The sequence below is a fragment of the Diuraphis noxia genome, unplaced genomic scaffold (assembly GCF_037042655.1).
Source record: "Diuraphis noxia isolate RWA-SAM2 unplaced genomic scaffold, SU_Dnox_SAM2 contig0004, whole genome shotgun sequence".
NCBI lineage: Eukaryota > Metazoa > Arthropoda > Insecta > Hemiptera > Aphididae > Diuraphis > Diuraphis noxia.
In genome coordinates this window covers 70,354,096-70,374,698 of record NW_028301714.1, presented here as the reverse complement: position 1 = coordinate 70,374,698, position 20,603 = coordinate 70,354,096, and the positions used below count along the sequence as shown (strand labels likewise).

Sequence of the window (20,603 nt, the reverse complement as noted above, 5' to 3'; positions counted from 1 at the left end):
CTTTCTACGATAACACCCAATTCGGAAAGATTTTTATAATTTGGTGACCCTCAACACATCATAAGAACTTTTTCATTTGTTTTATCAACAACCGTTTTCTTTAACAAATAATCTTTAGTCCACCAGTGTTGTGATTAAACTTAGTCATTGCAGGTACACTCGTAATCAGTGTTGAGTTCAGATAGCAAAAATAACATCTAGATAAATATATTAGATTACTAGCTAAATCAATATCTAGATTAATATGAAGATAGAATATTCAATTTTTATCTAGATAAATATGTAGATAAAATTTTTTCATCTAGATTTATATCTTACAATAGTTAATTTGTATTAATGCATTAAAGCATGCTTGCCATGTTATTAGATTCTTCTTGGTTGAGTAATTGATTAAGGGAGGAAAACCAGGAAGGCTCGTTTTGTGTTAAAAATATATTACCTAATGAATAAACATGCATATAAAATATTTAAATACCTATGTCCTATATATTATATTTAGCATACAGTAGGTACCAATAATTTCAACGTATAACAAAATATCAAATAACCAAAATCATGGTTAATTACCAATTATTCTAATTAACATATATATTTTCTGGTTTAAAAAACTAGTTTATATTTTTTATATTACATTCAAACTGCAAATTAAAATATAAATACTAATAATGTTTTAATTGTTAAACAAATAAATTGTAATGATATGTGTTAATACTTGGATTGCTCCACTGAAAAGTCGTTCCACTGGAGCTTAAGACGGAATAGTTGTGTTGTATTTTAAGAACACTTGTTTAACTAATAACTACCTATGGGATAATCTTCTAAAACACTGAATTCTTTTTTGGGAGAGTTTAAGAACGTCAAAGCTTGTACACAAGAAAATATCTAGATATTTATGTAGATTTCCATAACTTAAATCTTAGATACCAATTAGATATTATATAATTTATTCATCTAGATAAGATAAAGGTACTTAATTTTCATCTAGATAAATTATCTAGATAAATGTATCTAGATACAACTCAACACTGCTCGTAATTCTTATGGATTACGATTAAACAATTCAGTAATCATCACGGCATGGTAACTTTTTTATACCAAAGTATAAAAATATAAACGTAAAAAATATAATATTATAGGTTAAGCTCTTCGCAGTGGCGATATCGTAACTAATGAGGTTCATCCTAGGTGCGATTATTGCGAGTTGAAAACTTTTTAATATTATAGTTACACAGAATAAATTTGAATTGTCTTTTCTATATTTTGTGATTATATTTTAATATTTTAGAGTAATTTTTCATTGAATATTTCATATTATAAAAAATAAACTTATACTTCAAAACTTTCTCTAGTCCAACAAACATGTTATTTATTTAATTATTTCGTATGGATTTTATCACAAATCAACTAATTATCGAATTCTAACTAGAACAATGCATAACGTGATATAGATATTAAGGTATAATTGTATAACTTTAAATAGAACTACTGTTTGCGCACCGCCGCGAAGCTATTGAACTGATATCGCTAGCTGGCCGCAACGATACTCGCGGTGCGTTTGTCTCCAATGAATTGGCCTAGGTGTATGATAGGATGAGGAACTTAACATGAATAATATGCAAAATAATATAACACAGAGTTATAAAGTGTGCGCCTGAGCACGAGAATAAACATATTATTGTACAAGAATAAAGCGGTTAACAGTAAATATGTAGTAGGTGGATGTGATGACACCTTAGCACCGATCATCGACCTACCAAGTACGGAGAACGGCGATAAACAAATACAACTGGTAAACAATAACAAATATAACAATCTTATCTGATCATCGGTGATAGTGGCCTGAAATGATAACAGCCTCAACTGATTCCTGGATGGTGGCGAGTGTGACTGGTACTACAGAACAGTCGAGAGTTACAAGAGCGAGTCGGTCTCTTCGGAGAGGCTTCAGGGAGGCGGACGCGCCGAAACCTTCGGGGACTAGGGCGTTGCAGAGGTTCTGACCGTGCCCTCATGAAAAGCGGGTTGCTCTCCTCGGAGCTCCTCTTTTGTTTACAATTTATTAATTTATTATACGAGTATATGTTGTGGTAAAATATTATAAATGATGATTATATATAGCAGTTTTTAGGAAATAATTGGTTTTATGTATGAAAATTAATATTTCGTTAATTTTTTTTTAAATTCATTCTTTAAGATGATGAATGGCCCCACTGAACATGTTCGTAATATGAAAACTACACTATATTATTTCCATATTGATTTATTTTATGGCCAGGTTTAAACGGACTAATAAGAATATATAGTTAATATTTCTGATGTATAAAATATGAAACATTTTCATACTATAATATAAAATATTTTTGAAATTATTACAACATTTATATTATCATTCAAACTTGTGAAATTATTGAATTTAATTAATATACAGTCCATAACACTAATGCCATTAAAGTCTACTATTATTAGCTCAACCATATAATATATTTATAAATATATGGATAACTGGCATGGCTTAAGAAAATGTATCAATAAGTATATATACTTATACCCTATAAGCCACCCTAAATACGCCACTGGAACCATGGGTATATAACAATTTATCAATATATTTTTTTAAATAGGTCGACAAATTGAAGTCCAATCTACTTCACTTGCTACTAGAAAAGTAGGATTGGTTTTGAGTTCAAATATAATACAAGCTAATAGGCCCACTAAAATTACAACATAAAAAAGAAAGAAATTTAGCTAACGATATTGGCGATAACAAATCTAATTCAAAATTGCATAGACTTACTAACATAAAAAAGTAAGTATTTTAACGTATTTATGTAACTATAACCATGTTACATAAATGATTGTAAAAAACATATGTTTTTTTTTTTTAAATTCGGTTTATCTAAATTATTATTTATATTATTGTATGAAATGCAAAATAAATGTATTAGTTTAATTGGTAATCTGTTATTTATTGTGATTATTTGTTTTCATGTTATCATTAAACTATTTACCTATAAGTTTAAAAATATTAAGTTAGGTACGAAAACGTCGAAAACTAATATAGAAAATGCTTACTACATGAAAGTCTATTAACGTGCCCTAAGTCAGTGAGATGATGTATTAAAGACGCGCACTAAAAAGTCTGACCGGACTCGGGCACTATAGTGACCCAGCTCAGTTAGAGTTCGGAAATACGCATCCCGGTAAAGCCAGAGTTATTAATGTAGTATCTGTAGTGATAATATTCGTCTAGATATAACCAGAACGCCATTATATTTACCACTAAAATCCATACAGAATTATCAGGCGGACTGTTTTTCGAACCATGAGTCTTATAAAGAAAGTTATACGTATTTCCTTTCTGTGGATCCCGTATTTATTAATTTGTAAACTCAGATTAGTATTGAGGAATATAATATAAATTACAAGAAAATTACCGTATGTCTAAATCGTCATAAAGACAACATTTGAATAAAAACTACTCAGTCAACTATACAATAAAATAAATTGTATTCACAATAATGATTATATCGTTAAACATAGTTCTGTAGTTTTAGTTTATTATATTGCCTAAATTAGAAAATTTTTGGAAAACTGTTGTGTGAATCATATTATATTGCAATACATTAATACATTAGGTACGTATTAATACATAAAAACCACAAAACCGAAGATACGAAGCTTACAATATAATTATCTAAAAGTTACAGTTGGTTTTTGTTAAATTTGTATTTGTTATCGTTACCGTTACCGTTATCTACTATCACCCACACACGCCTTGACACCTTATACCATTGCCTCGACGAAGTGTAGTCACCGAGACCTTTTAACTTTTCTTGGGATTATTGGAGTGAATACTATTTTTTTAATTTAATTTAATTTTTTTTTTAACACCTATACGAGTATACTTAATTTTGCTTCTATATTAGCAATAAAACTATGCTGGCCCATCTTTATTTTGTTTCTATAGTTTTAAGAACTGGCCAATACCAAAATTGCCATTAGTTTATGTCAATCTTAATATATTCAATAGATTTCGCTAACTACCTATAACGTATATTGTTATAAATTGTACAAAAAGGTAAAATACACTACGTATCAAAAGGGACAGTCATCAATTAAAGTAGAATTTCAGCCCCCATCCCCCCAAATCATAAACAGTTCTTTACACCTACGATTATGATATGATTTTAATTTAAGTCTAATCTAATTGAAGTAGAATGTATGAATGTCACTGTAGCAGTATTTGTAGTACATTTCCCGTTTAATGTTTAGACATAGAAGATGATTATTTAAAATTTTGGAGTTGTTGCCTTTAAAGTGATAAGTTTATTGGGGGCACTAAGTTATTCTTGATATTTACATCCGAACATATCTTGATGACTTTTTTTATCGTGTGGGTCTATTGGCCTTTTTGTTAGATTAATTGCCATTTGGTTGATTCTAATTTTCGTCTGAGTGGTTTTTGGACGCTTACCCGACCTTTCGTTAGCGGAAACAATTCACGTTTGGAATTAGGACGACTCAATTCCACCAACAAACTACACAATGGTTGCATCAAATAATTCATCCGGTATTTACTCGATTACATGATTACATGTTGAATATTTAATAGTAGAAATCGACTCACGGATCAGATAAGTTAAAAATTTTATAGTTTTTTGTTATAATATAGACGTTTAATGATAAAAAAAACACATGATAACACAATTACAAATAGATTAGCCACCAACGTTGTTGACAGTGATTACTTGAATCTGCATGAGGAAATAATTTTATTCCCGATTTTTTGAATTGAGTTCCAAATTGATAGTATTGTTTCTCCAAAGAACGCCCTTAAGCCATTAAATGGCATACAAATCGTTTTACAGAAAGTGTTACGACTGACGCCACTCATCGGCGTTGTTGATGATTGTTGGGTTGTAGTTGGTATAGTAACGATATTAACTGCCTAAGAACAAAAACAAATATAATGAAATTATTGTACACGGTAGATAGTCACCGAGTAATTTCAGTTATCCTAAAAACTTAGTTACTTTAAACAGAATTTGATAAAACCTAATTAGGTACTATCAAATAGAAATAATCAATATCATTTTTTAAGTAATACAATCAAATTTACACGATTGAGTCAGTAATTATAATGATACATAATATAAATAAATTGTAAGGGTAGATAAAAAACTACTTATCTAAAATACTTAAAATATTTTAATTTAATAAATTCAGGTTAATTAATGATGAAGAAATTATAAAAGCAGTAAACGCCTAGGTATATCATTGGTAAGCAATACCAAAATGGTACATTTCCGATGTTAGATGGAATTACAGGAAACATTCTAAAATTAAATATGTATTCATTGATCATACTATTGTGACGCATTTTAAATTTAGCTATCACAAAATATTAGAGATGTTACGAACTGTTCGATTTTCGAACCGAACTGGAAATTCCAAATAATCGAACCTAACCAAATATCTAATTTAATAGGTCCGTTCGATAATCGAACCAGAGAAATAAAAATAAAAGTCGATGGAGTAACGGCTAAAATTATAAATTATTATTAAATAATTAATAGATTAATAGATTAATATTAGATGTTTAATGTTTGCTTGTTTTAAATATTGATGTTTTTCGCTTTTTCTTATCAGTTATCATCATATTAATAATTAAAAATTAAAAATCTCATGCATAATAATCATTAAATATTTAAGTATTTAAAGTATTTAAGTAATTGTAGTAAAATCTTTATTCAATAATTCTGAGGTATGGTGGCTAAATGATAAATAAATCAATAAATAAATATTAAATAAAATAATATCCAATTTAACTTTTAATGTTCGGTTCGAGTTCGATAAAATATTTGAAGAGTTTGGTTCGGTTCGGGTTCAGTTCGACCTTAAATATTATGGTTCGTAACATCTCTACGAAAATATAATATTCCAGAATGCTTTAAAATTTCAGTAATAACACAAATACTCAAAAATGTGACAAATCAAATCTAACATTGAAAATTTATTATCACCCAATTTCACAAATATTAAGTATTGCTAATTTTGTTCAAAATGATAAGTATCTTTACTGCATACATCGGTACATGGATATATCTTTTGGCTACTGAATTCAGTTGACAAACGAAAGTCGATGTTGATTGATTTATCATATTAAGCTAAGTATTATATTCGATCAGGTACTAAAGGTACCTGAAGAAATGAGAACTAAGATATAAAAAAAATGTTGTCATACATAAAAAATGAGTTTCAAAGACAACATGTATTTATTGATTTATAGACAGTGATTCTTAAACAATTTGTACAGTATTATTTACATAATTTATAACATTCAAATCGATCGCAATAATATTGGTTCTATAGGTACCTATAAGTTCCAATTTTTTTATATTACAACTATCAGTTATGTCAAATATATATATTTTGTGGATTTGTATTAATTATATAATATGGCTTGGGTATATCTGGTAATTGTTGATTATATTTTTACCGTCTTCGTTATTATATAAACTAAAATTATTACTATTTGTAAGGGCCAAGGCGTAAAATAATGATACGTCCGCCCGAACACCGACTAAATTTTGCACACCACTGGCAACTAAGTCTTAAAAATATTGAGGTCTAGCTAGTAGCTGGGTGTGTAGTGGTATGATAGGCCGAACAATAGTGGTCGGGATCGCAGGGAAAATACTGTCGTGTGCTACGTAGCGCGTGTTGTGCAATATGTGTATTTGTGTATAAATATGTATGGGTGTAGGTGTGTTTACAAAATAATTAATAATAAAAAATGGTAACACGGTTGCTGTATAAATGTATAATGCAGCAATAAATAATTATTGAACTAAGTATATAATAAATTCACAGCAACACTGCACATACATATATAAAAAATATAATAATAATTAATAATATATTACAGCCCTTATGGCTAAACAGGATAAATATCGGATCATAAATGTACAGCCCTTGTGACCGACAAATAAAATTATAATGGCCCTTCTGGCTCAACAGAGTAAAAGTATGATATATTATGGCCCTTCTGGCGTAACAGAATAAATTATAAAATATAAGGTGTAGCTATTGTTATTTGAGTTGTACACTAATATAAAATTGTAGTAATTGAATATAAAAAAATAATATGCAGCCCTTTTAACTCAACAATATATAAAATAAGTAATAATAATATAATATAAAACTCACAAGTTGTCGGTACACTGCTGGCCAGCGGCTGCCTAAAAATACAAATAAAAAACACACAAAACAAGAAACAGTGATATAAATTACATAAAAACGATTAAGATACATTTAATGTGGTATGATGACTATCCCTTGTGAAAACAATAATAACAAGAATGATAACTTTACTTTTTAATATCAGTTGCGTTTTACACACCGAACAAGCAACACGTATATTTCGCTTTCGCACTTCGCGAGATAGTGCTCACTAAGTTATTACAATTTTTTTGTTAATGTTTACAATGCAAACCACGGCCTATCGGACGGATGATAAGTTTTTATAAACAAATATTTTTTTTAAGTGGGTCACACTAAAACTGACTGAATTGCAAAATGTATGCAAATATGGAGGTCGATTCAAATCTGCTGCATAATATAACGGTGCTGACGACGGCTGCACATGCAAAGCCGGTTACGAATGTGCGTGTGTGTGAGTGCGCGCACGGACGGCGGCCAACATGCAACCCGTCTTGTGTGACGATACTTACCTACCTTAGTCGATAGCCCTGTGGGAGGGAAGAAAAGTGGACTGTATTTAAATATGAGATAGGAGCTGATTGCAAGTAGGGAATTATATTTATTATGAAGATGATGCGAGGTACCTAACCTAACGCGATAATGCAAATATAAAACAGTTGTTTGCGGTCTAAAATATACAAACAATTTATTGCTATGGACTAGCGTCCCGCATTGCTTAGTTCACGGCACGATTAAAGATAATATGGTTGCCCAACGAACTATGATAAGAAACAATTTAATGGAGCTCATAAATTCTTTTATTATCAACGATACCCTAGAAACTTTCACTAGCGCTCATAGAATATGAATTAAGTACTAGGCATCTGAATTCAATAATGTTCTGTGATAACAGTGATAATATGCACAATGCACAATATTTTCCCGCGAAAATATGAAAAAGTAAACGTGATTAAAAATACGAACTTTTCAACGATTTTTTCAATTGTGATTTCGTGATTCGTAATTTTAGTGTTAATTGTACTTCTAGTAAAGAAATATCTACTTTTGGTGTTTTACTTTGACATTTGAATGTAACGTGCATCAAACTGATATGCTAACTGATATATGTAGTACGTTTGTCATAATGAGAATGAGACGGTATACATATATTAAAAATCAGATGAATAAAAAACAAAATAAAACTAAAAAAAAATTATCAAAACTCGTAGGTAGTTAGCTAAAATTATAATTTACATTACATACAGAAAGTGACGTACCTAAGTACTTTATTAATTAATCGTTAAAAATATATTGTTTTTAATTCGTGTCAAAACATAATATAAATAAAATATAAATGTGTTACAGACTTACAGTATCTATCATTCTGTGTTTTTAATACTTTTTATAACATACATAAATTACTAAATTAGTAATATGAAGATAATATGATGAAAGGTAGTATAATATTATCAATTAAAATTATTCAAACTTGTGATTCAATATTTTAACGTTTGGAGCGCCAGTTCTCGGTTCTACTTGTTGTGATAACAAGGAAACTCGAAGAGTCACTTTATTATGCTTCGTTGTGCAACCATATTATCTTTAATCGTGGTTCACGGTCAACTAGGTAATAATTATGTAGGCATCACCTGAGAGGGTAACAATTCCAAGGGAGTGGCCATGAATTATTAAAATAATAAGAGACTACTAAAGGTAAAAGTTGGGCGTGGACACCAAATAACATTACATAACAATGGGGGATTAACTGAACATTTAGGGAAACAGATAGATAGGCGTTCCATGTCCTCAGGACGTTAGACACGACTATGGGATAAGAATTCCAAGAAACGATACCCAAATTAGGAATATACTGTCATAATAATAGATACAGTATTATCAAGCATGCAGCTGCACGGGATGTGTACTGATCTCATATGTGGGCGGGTGGCGTTTCCGTCAGTTTAGATGATTATACCACATCCGTGAGAACATCGACAAGAGCAAGTAGACTATGGGGAGTAGAGGGTAGCACTATATAAGGGACCCCGAAACGACCTGTATTCAGACGCGACTTGACCAGACTAGCCAGAGCACCTTCACGCCAGTCTGTTGTTTAATTTAATTCATTGGACTTAGAAAATTTCTTATAAACAATATTTTGAACTTAGAAAATATTCGAATCAAACCGAATTTATTCTATCATTCAGAATACTTAACTTACATTCAGCTTTCATGTTATAAATAAATATATGTGTTACCACAATAAATAAACAATTAATCTAATTAAGAAGAATTCTACGTTGTGTAATTAACTCAAGAGTCACCTTCCAAACATCATCTTTGACTACTGATACCTGTAGGCGACGTGATCACTACATTATTATGATATTCTGCAATACGAAAATTTTAGACTAATGTTAGTGGTAATAAATAGTGCGCGATCACAAGCCGATCGGAAAAAATAACATATTAATACAAATGTACGTCGAAGACGACGAATAATAAATCAATTAGAATAATAGTGCGACAATGCACGTCGGATACCTATGACAATAAAATAATGATACAAAATAATACGCGTGTGTACGACCTGATATAAACACTGAACTGATACCACGACGATGATGCTGCTGTAATGTTGACCCAAGACGACGGTGGCATCGGCTGCGGGCGTCGATCTGGCGAGCGACACTTGCACCTCCGTCAAATGTGACGAGCGAGTCGACGAAACCGCAGATGAACGGTGAGGCGCGTGAACACGTGGGATCACGGCAAATTCGCACTGCGTAGGTAAAACGAGCGGGCGACGATGTACAATGAGTGTACTGACCACGGGAGGTTGAAATATACAAGTTCGTGTGCACCAAGGACATACTTCACTAAATTGCCCTAAGTCTAAGAAATCAAAGGTGAAATGCGCAAACTGTGGTGAAGCACATACTGAAAATTGGAAAGGATGCATCACTTATAAAAATGCAATAGAAAAAGCTCACCCTAAAAAAACTACAGCAGTACAAAGAATACAACATAAACCTGCGAAACCAGTCACTCAAGAAGTTTCTTTTGCACAGATGGCTAGTTCTTCGAACAAAAATCAAAAGGGTCCACTGATTCAAACCCATACACAACAAAACCAAAATGAACCGTTGCTATCTGACGTTATGTCAGCATTAACAAAATTAAATGAGAGATTGGACAGGCTTGAAAATAGCCAGCCGAAAAGCAAAGCGCAAAAGAAAAAGAAATGAGTAGAACGCTACGAATCATAACATGGAACGCTAACGGGCTTGAACAACGAAAACAAGAATTTGAACATCTTATGAATAACGAAAAAATTGACATAGCTTTAATTTCAGAAACCCACTTCACAACGTGGACCACTCTAAAATTGCATGGCTATCGAATATATACAACAGAATATCCGAGCAATCGCGCTCATGGAGGAACAGGAACTGCAGTAATAATAAAAAAAACAATTAAACATTATGAACTTGATAAACATCTTCAAGAATATTTACAGGCAACTAGTGTCCATATCAATGACGGCAACAATGATCTAACTATCTCTGCAATTTATTGTCCACCAAGACATAAAGTAGATAACAAAAAGTTCATTGAATTCTTCCAGACACTCGGTAGCAGATTCATTGCTGGAGGAGATTATAATGCCAAACACACATTTTGGGGATCGAGATTGATTACCACCAAAGGGCGGGAATTGTTCAAATCAGCAAATACAATTAAAGCACAATTCATTTCAACTAGAAAACCAACATATTGGCCGACTGACCCAAATAAATTACCTTATCTTATTGACTTTTACATAATGAAAGGAATTTCATCAAATTATACGGAAGTTGAAGGACTATTAGAACTTACGTCAGATCACATTCCTGTGCTTCTCTCATTAAGCTCTGATGTGATAATGAAACAAAAAAAAATGTCTATAACAAACAAAAAAAACAATTTGGGACCTATTCAGAAATACCCTCGAAGAAAAAATAATACTTTCAACTCGATTAAGAACAATAACAGATATTAATAATGCCGTAAAAAAAATAACATATGACATTGTTAGTGCGGCGGAAATAGCAACTCCGGTAGCTATCAAATGGTAATCACCAGTTAACTTAACCACTAGAAATAAGAAAACTAGTCCAACATAAACGTCGAGCGAGACGAACATGGCATAGTACACGGAACCCAACGGATAAAACGGAATGGAACCGAGTAAGCAAAATTCTTCATGACAAAATCAAAGAAATGAAAAATGAAACATTCAAATCAAACTTAAGTGGTCTCACTGCGACGGATAATACTGATTATTCATTATCGAAAGCCACAAGACTCATGAAGAGGCCCCGTGTTCAGATACTACCACTCCGCAAAGAAGACAGCACCTGGGCACGAAGCGAACAAGAAAAAGCCGAAATATACGCTCGGCATCTTGAACACGTATTTATGCCAAACACTATTGACTCTGAGCTTGACACTTTGCAATGCCAATCTCTTAATGCAGCACGTGAAAAAATCAAATATTTCTCACCGTTGGAAATTGCAAAAGAAATAGATAACAACTTAAACCCAAAAAAATCACCAGGCTATGATGAAATTAGTCCAAAAATACTGAAAGAACTTCCAAAGCAGGCTATCATTCATCTTACACACATATACAACGCTATTTTGCGCTTGGAATACATTCCAGAACAATGGAAACGGGCACAAGTTTATCTAAACTTTTAGAAAAACTTCTGCTCAAACGCCTAAAACCGATTATAGAGGAAAAAAATCTTATACCAGAACATCAGTTTGGATTTCGCAACAAACATTCAACAATCGATCAAGTACATCGAGTTACTAATGTGATTAGTAAAGCTCTTGAAGAAAAAAAGTACTGCTGTGGAGTTTTCCTTGACGTAGCTCAGACTTTTGTCAAAGTCTGGCACAAAGGACTCCTCATCAAACTGCGTGATCAGCTGCCACATACCTGGTGTGCACTTCTTGAATCATACTTGACTGACCGTCAATTTCGAGTCATACACGAAGAAGCGATAACCGAATGGAAAGATATATCAGCTGGAGTACCGCAAGGTAGTGTTTTAGGACCTATCTTGTATTTACTCTATACGGCTGATATACCAAACGATGATAACACAACATTAGCTATGTTTGCCGATGATACAGTAATTTTGTCAACACGTAATAGTCAGCTCACTGCAACCAATAACTTACAGAGGTCAATCGACAATATCTTTGCCTGGACAAGACGTTGGAAAATTAAGATTAATGGCGATCAATCGGTGCACGTTAACTATACGTTACGCAAAACCGAAACCATCCAAATAATATTGAATCAATCACCAATCCCACAAAAAGATTCAGCAAAATATCTTGGAATGCACCTTGACTCTCATCTAAACTGGAAACACCACGTCCGTCAGAAAAAAATTCAGATTAAAGAAAAAATGCGAAAACTTTATTGGTTAGTCGGACCTCACTCCGAGTTAACCATAGAAAACAAACGTCTACTGTATGTAGCAATTATAAAACCGATCTGGATATATGGCATTCAATTGTGGGCTTGTGCCAGTAAGTCTAACATCGATGTAATACAACGCTGTCAAAATATTGCACTTAGGACCATCACTGCAGCCTACCGGTTCGAAAGAAACAATGCAATTCACCGTGATATGATGCAGCCTACAATAGCAGACGAAATCCAAAGGTTTGCTCGCAAACACGAGACGAGGCTAGATCACCATGTCAATCCATTGGCCATTTAATTATTAGATAGCTCCAAGGATATCCGACGTCTAAGTAATATATATATATATTATGTCTAGTATGTAAAATATGTGTAATTGTCAAACATATTTATGAAGACCTTTGGGTCGTTTAAATAATAAAGCCCCAGGGCATTTAAAAAAAAAAAAAAACTTTTTAATATTTATGTAAAGGTAATAATGATACGTTCATTCTAATCTCTGATGCGACAACGTTTGACATGAGACAAAATATTATTACGGCGGCCGTGTTAAATAATATTTGCCAGACGACGTGGTGGCATATTATATAACTCACAAGACACATTTAATTACATACAAAAATAAAATAATTATAAAAACAGGTGATTGTGTATGTGTGTGTGTGTGTATGTGTGTGTGTGTGTGTGTGTGTGTGTGTGTGTGTGTGTGTGTGTGTGTGTGTGTGTGTGTGTGTGTGTGTGTGTGTGTGTGTGTGTGTGTGTGTGTGTGTGTGTGTGTGCGTGCGTGCGTGCGTGCGTGCGTGCGTGCGTGCGTGCGTGTGTGTGTGTGAGAGAGAGAGAGAAGCCAGCTATTCCTCCGTGACCGATACTAAATTATTTATATGTTTGCGCTTTGACGGCAACACCATTTCTACGATTTTTATTAATTTTATATGATAAACGTAGTAATTAATTATTGATTTGACATGTGAAATACATATTTATTTAAATACTCATAATTGATCTATATTATTACTCATATTATTAGTAAAAATTAGGTACTTTGTATAATTTTTACCGGTGGAATTTACATGATCGTGGACCGTGGTAAGTAATTTTAACGAGAAAAGTGTCTAATACTCATTTTTATCATAAGAAAAGTACCTACAGTTCGTAAACAAAAAAGACCTATGAATATAAAATCACATTTACTTGCCAATGCGATTCCAAACAATTTATATGCGAAAATTTACCAAATCGATTTATAAAAATACCAACTGATTACCAAGTAGCTTTTCAAACAGTGATAACTGCTGTTTTATATTTTCACAATTATCGAAACAGTTTATGAGCATGAATTTTCATACACATTAAAATTGAAAGATTGTATAGATTGTATTATACCCGAATAGGCATTTAAACCATCATAAGATCTTATCCCACTTAACTTATTGTACAATTATTGTGTAACTAATTTCGTAAAATTGATTGACATATCGGTTTGTAATATTAAAATTATAACTATAAAAAAATATAAATAAATTACCGGTGTAGGTTTTGCTATTTTATCAGGTTTGGGGTTGTTTTTGCCGACATTACTTGTAGTCCCTGATTCACTTGGTTTGGCTGTCGTCTCTGACTCACTTGGTTTGATTGCATCATCTGACTCACTTGGTTTTGCTGCAGTCTCTAACTCACTTAGTTTGGCTACAGTATCTGACTCACTTGGTTTGATTGCATCATCTGACTCACTTGGTTTTGCTGCAGTCTCTAACTCACTTGGTTTGGCTACAGTATCTGACTCATTTGGTTTGATTGCATCATTTGACTCACTTAGTTTTGCTGCAGCGTCTGCAGAGACTGTAATGTTTGTAAGGGCTGCAGGTTCGGAGTTTTCACAATTTATAAGCTAATCATAAAATAAATCAATATCAGAAACTTCAATTATTTTTTTTAAAAATTTAATGAATCAATTATAGTTCACAATGAGTACCTATATTAAAATTATATTACATTATTATATATTTATTTGTGAAAATACCTATTTACAACCTAATGATTCGCATTAAACCAAGGGTGTCACATAATTATAATATACAAGGTGTAACAGATATAACTGACTTTTGGAATAACTTTTGTTCATATTAATATTTTTTATTTTATTTTATTTATTTTTTTTTTGTTCATTAAGTCACCCATCGCTACATGTATAATACATATTTTTTTATGTTTTTTTTAGTATTGAAAAAAAAATTTTAATTTAATAAAAAGTCATTTGGATAAATTTAAAATAGCCTATTTGAGGGGCTTCAATGCAAAACGTACTTTTTCCATTGGAAGGCCGTATAAATTCAGAAAGTAATATTACCGACCGTATAATTCCGGAATTAATGTGGAATTGCATAGACCGTAGAAATCCGGAAAAAAACAAATAGCCGACCGTTATGCCACCGTATTTTTCCGGAAAATAAAACACGTAAACTGTATTTTTACCGACTGTAGAGATCCGGAACGTATATACTCAGACCGTATTCTAGCAGAAAAAAGTAATACGCGTACAATTCCGGAATTTGAAAATTTTAAAACCGTATTTTCACCGACTGCAAAACTCCAGAAATTCACAAACTGAATAGTTCCAGACCGTATTTTGTTAGAAAAATATTGTGTTGGTACGGGGGTGGGGCTAAGCCCCCCAAATATTTTACCAATACTAAGTTGAATCCTGCACCACGGGCTACAGGTTTGATTTCAAATAAAAAATTAGCCCCACCAAATTTAAAACCCTAGTTGCGGATATACAGGCCCGGCTCAAGGGGTAGGCGACATAGGCCCACGCCTAGGGTGGCATTTAACATTTTTGTTGTCAAGTTCTAATAAAATGTTAACATTTTTATTATGTTTTTATTAATTTTAGATTCTGAGCGAAACGATGAATGTATTGATTTTACCATGATGTGTGTTTTTATTTTTTATTTTTTTACGTCTGTCATTACGTTTTGGGGCTTTAAAAATGCTTCGATTTTTGACTTCAGTACTTTGTTAGATCAGAAAGTGAATCTAGTTGGTATTTTGGGGAGTCAAATTTTTCAATATTTTTCTAAATAATCGGGATAAACAAACAAAAAATAAAGGAAAAACGGGAAATTTTACGCACAATCAGTTTTCGACAAAATCGATTTTGATTTTTGATGTAACTTAAAACAAATAACCATAAAAACATGAAATTTTCACCATGCAATTTTCAAAAATGTTCGACTTCAGTTATTATTATTATCAGTCATATTATTAGTTTTTTTTAAATAAATATCGATAAAAATTTTTTTGTTAGGCAGAAAAGCATATTGTTACAATAGCAGTTGAAAAATAAAAGAAATTCATTGTCACAATTTTTTTATAAGCATTCAAAGTTAGGTTAGGTTAGTTAGGTAAGTTTGCCTAGGTGAGTTTAAGCACTTAAGCCGGGCCTGCGGATATATTAATATATAGTACTATCTGACCACGATCAACGTTGTCCTGTAAATACCAAAAGTATTTATACAACTATTGAAAAGATAAAAAACTGAAAACCATCTATCAAACATTTTCTACAACACAAAAAACATAAAACTATAAAAGCAACCAGAAACTCACTCTACTGTACATTAGGGGTGTGGACCTCGGACTAGAGTAGGTCACTATAATGTGTGAGTTAAATTTGAATGGATATGTATCATTGTATCCAAAACACGATTCTGAGCGAAGATGATTTGTCAGTCTAGGATATATTATTATATTTAAAAATTGTTATATATTTTATTTTATTACATGTATTTTATTTTTAGTTAGAACGGGTTGAAGATACCTTTTTAATCATAATTTATCGTTTTTTTCCACGTGAATATATTGATTTCGTGAAAATTAAAACTTTAAACACTCTAACATTTTTTAACTGAATAACCCTCAACATTTTTAATAATTATTCCAAGCATAACTTAGGGACAACATAAGCGTTTATAAAAAAAAAAAATGTTGACTTCCGATTTTTGATTTTTTTTCTCTGTATAGAACCATTTATAAGAAAACTTGTATATAAATTTTTATTATTTTTATTATCATAATATTATTGCATTATAGTATATACACTCGCACATCCGCCGCACATGTATTTTACATTTTAAACATTATATTTATTTATTTTATACTTATTAGATTCTGAACGGAGTGATGAATGTATTGATTTTACAATGATGTGTGTGTGTTTTTTTTTGTGTCTGTGTACAGCATAACTAGTCGAAATAATGCTTCAATTTCAAACTTCTGGAGTGGTTTCCGATGACCTTGGTGCATTATACAGGTTTAAACATTTTTCGACAGTTTTCAAAAAATCGAGAAAAGCAAAAAAAAAGTGACAGAAAAATGGGAATTTTTACGCAAAATCGATTTTTTATATGGTTGTAACTCAAAAACTAATCCCTGTTAATACTTGAAAATTTTACCAGTTATTTAGATTGGTATTTTATTTACATGATTTAATTTTCAAAATATTTTGACTTTTTTTGAGCTATTTATAGACAACTGAAATTTTAGATTTTTTTTTGAAATGTCGATCAAAAAATTTTGGATGGCCAAAAAAACTTGAAAATTTAGTTAACCTTAACCCACTCTACAAGGGAAAATACCCGTATGTTCTACAGTGTTCAGGTCAATCACATCAGTTACAAGAAAGCGTTTAAACATTATTGCTATTAATTATATGAAAAATAATAATTTAGGTAGTCCTATAGAGAAACGCGGTGGAAGTCATTTAAGTCTACAAGATGAACAAATCGCAAATTCAATTATTGACCATATTCAAAATTTCAAAACCAAAAAAAGTCACTACTCTAGAACTGATACAGGGTGTTCTTATCTTCCACCTGGTGTAACTATTAACTTAGTGTAAAAGTAGTATAACCATTAGAAAAATGAGATGATTAAAAACAACCAAAAATTCTCTTCATTCAGTAAGTATTATTTAATATTCACTACAAAATTTAACTTAGGGTTTGGACACCCCCGTCAAGATGTGTTGTGCTGGTCTAGAAGACAAAATAAAAAATGAAATAAATGAAACAATTAAAATTGAATTACAGGAAAACTCATAAACATCTCAGTAAAAATGTTCATAACCTTATGAAAAAAACCAGTGATAATTCAATTAATATTTCTTTTGATATGATGCAAAATCAACCACTCCCCAAGCTTAGTATCACAGAGACATTTTACAGTCACCAAATTTGGTTATATAATTTAACTTTTGTACTTAATTCCGAACTTCAGAATCCAGAAAATTGTTTTGCATAATATACTTGGCTTGAGACTGAAAGTAATATTAAAAAATAACAGAATATAGGTAATATACTAATAAAATAAACATAAAATATATAACATATTATTAAATACAATATAATATATAAAATCATTAATTCAGTTTTTTTTTAAATTATATTTATATTATTTTAATAGTAATTTAATAATATATTAATTTAATTATATTAATAATATTTACCAGACCACTGCATTTGCTTGTTTTTTTTTTTTTTTTTTTAAATTTTTTTATCTAAATACTAAATCCATATACCATCACAAATCCCTATAATTATTATTAGTAGTATTACTCACTAACTAGTTTTAAATTCAATTGTATGCAAAGCGGGAGGTCGCTAAAATTTTATTGCCCACAGGCGACAGGCGCCAAAATCTTAAATACGACCCTGTTTATAAACAATATAGGGATATTTTTTAGATTTTTTTAAGACCCTACTCAATGGTCTGTGACAATTTGAAATACTCTAAACATAAAACTGGCTCTACTGAAAAATGAAAAATGTACGTTTTACATTGAAGGGGCATTTGTGAATCTGATTCTAAAAACAATTTTGATGGTAAAAAGATTTATCTAAGATAAGAAGTTTATTTCTTAGAATTTTTTTAAAATTCAATATTTTTTTGGTTAAATTAATTTGGAATGCCATAACTTTTTTAAAAATAATGATTTTTGATATTTTTGACATGAGTATATTTCTAAAAACTATTTACTTATCATATAATATCAACAATTGTTATCATACGATGAATTAGCATTTTTTTTTTTTTTTTTGTTTTTTTTTTTTTTTGGTCAGGTCTTTCTGTTACACTCTGTATAGGTATATGACATTAATACATTATATTAAATAAATCATACAAATATTCTAAAATTAATAAAAAAATTTTTGGCCTGGCAATGATTTGAAATGGCCAGCAAAACTTTTAGCACCAACTATAAAAAAGTTAAAATGACGCCCCTGCATTAAATATAGTTTTAAATTATAAAGTCTTTTATAATTTAAGTAGAGCTAAATTTTAAAGCATTTTTAAAAATAAATTAGCAATTCATCACAATGTATCATCGACGATATCGCTATAATCCATCGACTAGGTTCGATTGAATTGTTTTAATATTAAACTATTGTCAGAAACAAAAAAGGTAGATAATGAATAACACTGAAAGATTTTATGTTAAAAAAAAAAACTTGGGACTTACTTGAACCAATGAAAATATTACAAACAATAATAAAACAAACATCTTTTGCTTGGAGAAAAACATAATTTTATCAGGCTGTTGTTGTCTTTCCCTAAAGTTAAAAAAAAATATAATATACTAAATGCATATCATTTATTTTACTAGGTATTTATAAAAATCGAAAAGATACCAAATAACAACCATACGTACTTATACTATATGACTACGATGTAATCATACAATTTTATTTTATCTTTTATTATGTGTGGGTTTCTCGTTCCTACATAGGATATAAACTACAAACATATATTTATTATTTTTAACAAGTAGTTTTGTAATAATTCGTTACAATGACATGAACAATTAGTATGCAATAATATAAATTCGAAACGGTGCTTAACTAAATTAGTATTAATATTTAGGTAAACATATAATTAACAGTTTGAAAACAAGCAAATAATATTGTTTCGATATTTATAAAACATGAGTTAAATAGAGCAGTTGTTGTTTCGTTTGACATGAATAGGTATAAATACTATTTTTGGGCTACGTCATATGAAAACAGTATGGCTTCCAAGTGATGATGCACAAATAATAAAAAATAAATAGAAATATTAGAAATATCACACTTACATTGAAATATATTAAAATATAAAACAATATGTATAACATAGCCTGACTATTCGATTGAATCTCCTGAATATCGGTCTATATTTAATACATCATAAAATATAAATACTGATAGAACACGGGTTATGATAAATTAAATTAAAGCCATCACAGAAATAAATTGCCTGTAAACAAAAATTATAAATAGGATAAATTAATTTGGAATGTAATAACTTTTTTTAAAAACATGATTTGTGAGAATTTGCTGACTTGAGTATGTTTCTTAAATTATTTACTTATCATATAATATTTTTATTTTTGTCAGCTCTTTCTGTTACACCCTGTACCTATAGGCTATATATATGTAGACTTTAAATGGTTTGATTCAGATGCGCTGCACTAGGTAAACATTAGGTACACGTTTTTCTGTACAAATAGATATACATAATACAGAATGTAACACGAAGACATTGCAAATGAAATAACATTGTTCCAGTAAATATTATATATAATATTTAACATTTACACGCCTGTGTTACACAAGTGGCTTAATTTTTTTTTTTAATGAATCAATAATGAAAATAAAAATAAAATGAATCTGATATAATTTATTTAGGTATACATTACATTGATTTCTCAAATATTTTGGTGCACTTAAGTCCTGGCTCTGTGTATGTACAATACTACTCCTCTACTGTCATCATTTATAACAGAGGTAGTCAAACTTTTTCAGCACGCGGCTCCTTTGGGTGTTCACAATATGTTTACGGCTCCCAAATTATTATGAAAAAATTGAAACAACACACG

The 20,603-nt window shown here is 30.7% G+C and overlaps 1 protein-coding gene and 1 non-coding gene across 4 annotated transcripts; one reads left to right on the top strand and one right to left on the bottom strand.

The window, feature by feature from the left end:
• Positions 1–1,140: 1,140 nt before the first annotated feature.
• LOC149056441 (U4 spliceosomal RNA) lies at positions 1,141–1,279 on the top strand. Its single transcript, XR_016191827.1, has one exon. It is a non-coding gene; the product is annotated as a U4 spliceosomal RNA (small nuclear RNA).
• Positions 1,280–4,647: 3,368 nt separating this feature from the next.
• Positions 4,648–19,528, bottom strand: LOC149056440 (uncharacterized). 3 transcript variants are annotated; one of them, XM_089227368.1, is made up of 5 exons: positions 19,378–19,406; positions 19,209–19,299; positions 14,214–14,576; positions 7,210–7,241; positions 4,747–4,948 (listed from the first exon to the last, which is right to left on the bottom strand). In XM_089227368.1, exons 1-5 carry the CDS (start codon positions 19,389–19,391, stop codon positions 4,891–4,893), a joined length of 558 nt encoding a protein of 185 aa, XP_089083494.1. In that variant the 5' UTR covers positions 19,392–19,406; the 3' UTR covers positions 4,747–4,890. The 3 variants fall into 3 exon arrangements, with proteins under 3 accessions (XP_089083492.1, XP_089083493.1, XP_089083494.1); XM_089227366.1 differs by lacking the exon at positions 7,210–7,241 and having other exon boundaries at positions 4,648–4,948; XM_089227367.1 differs by lacking the exon at positions 7,210–7,241 and having other exon boundaries at positions 4,649–4,948; positions 19,398–19,528.
• Positions 19,529–20,603: the final 1,075 nt, after the last annotated feature.

Excerpts from the sequence above, each read along its gene's own strand:
- LOC149056440 (XM_089227366.1), bottom strand. Across the intron at positions 14,577-19,208 it reads TAATATTTTCATTGGTTCAA|CTTATAAATTGTGAAAACTC; the intron begins GTAAGTCCCAAG and ends TTTTATGATTAG. Across the intron at positions 4,949-14,213 it reads AAATAGCAAAACCTACACCG|GCAGTTAATATCGTTACTAT; the intron begins GTAATTTATTTA and ends TTTTGTTCTTAG.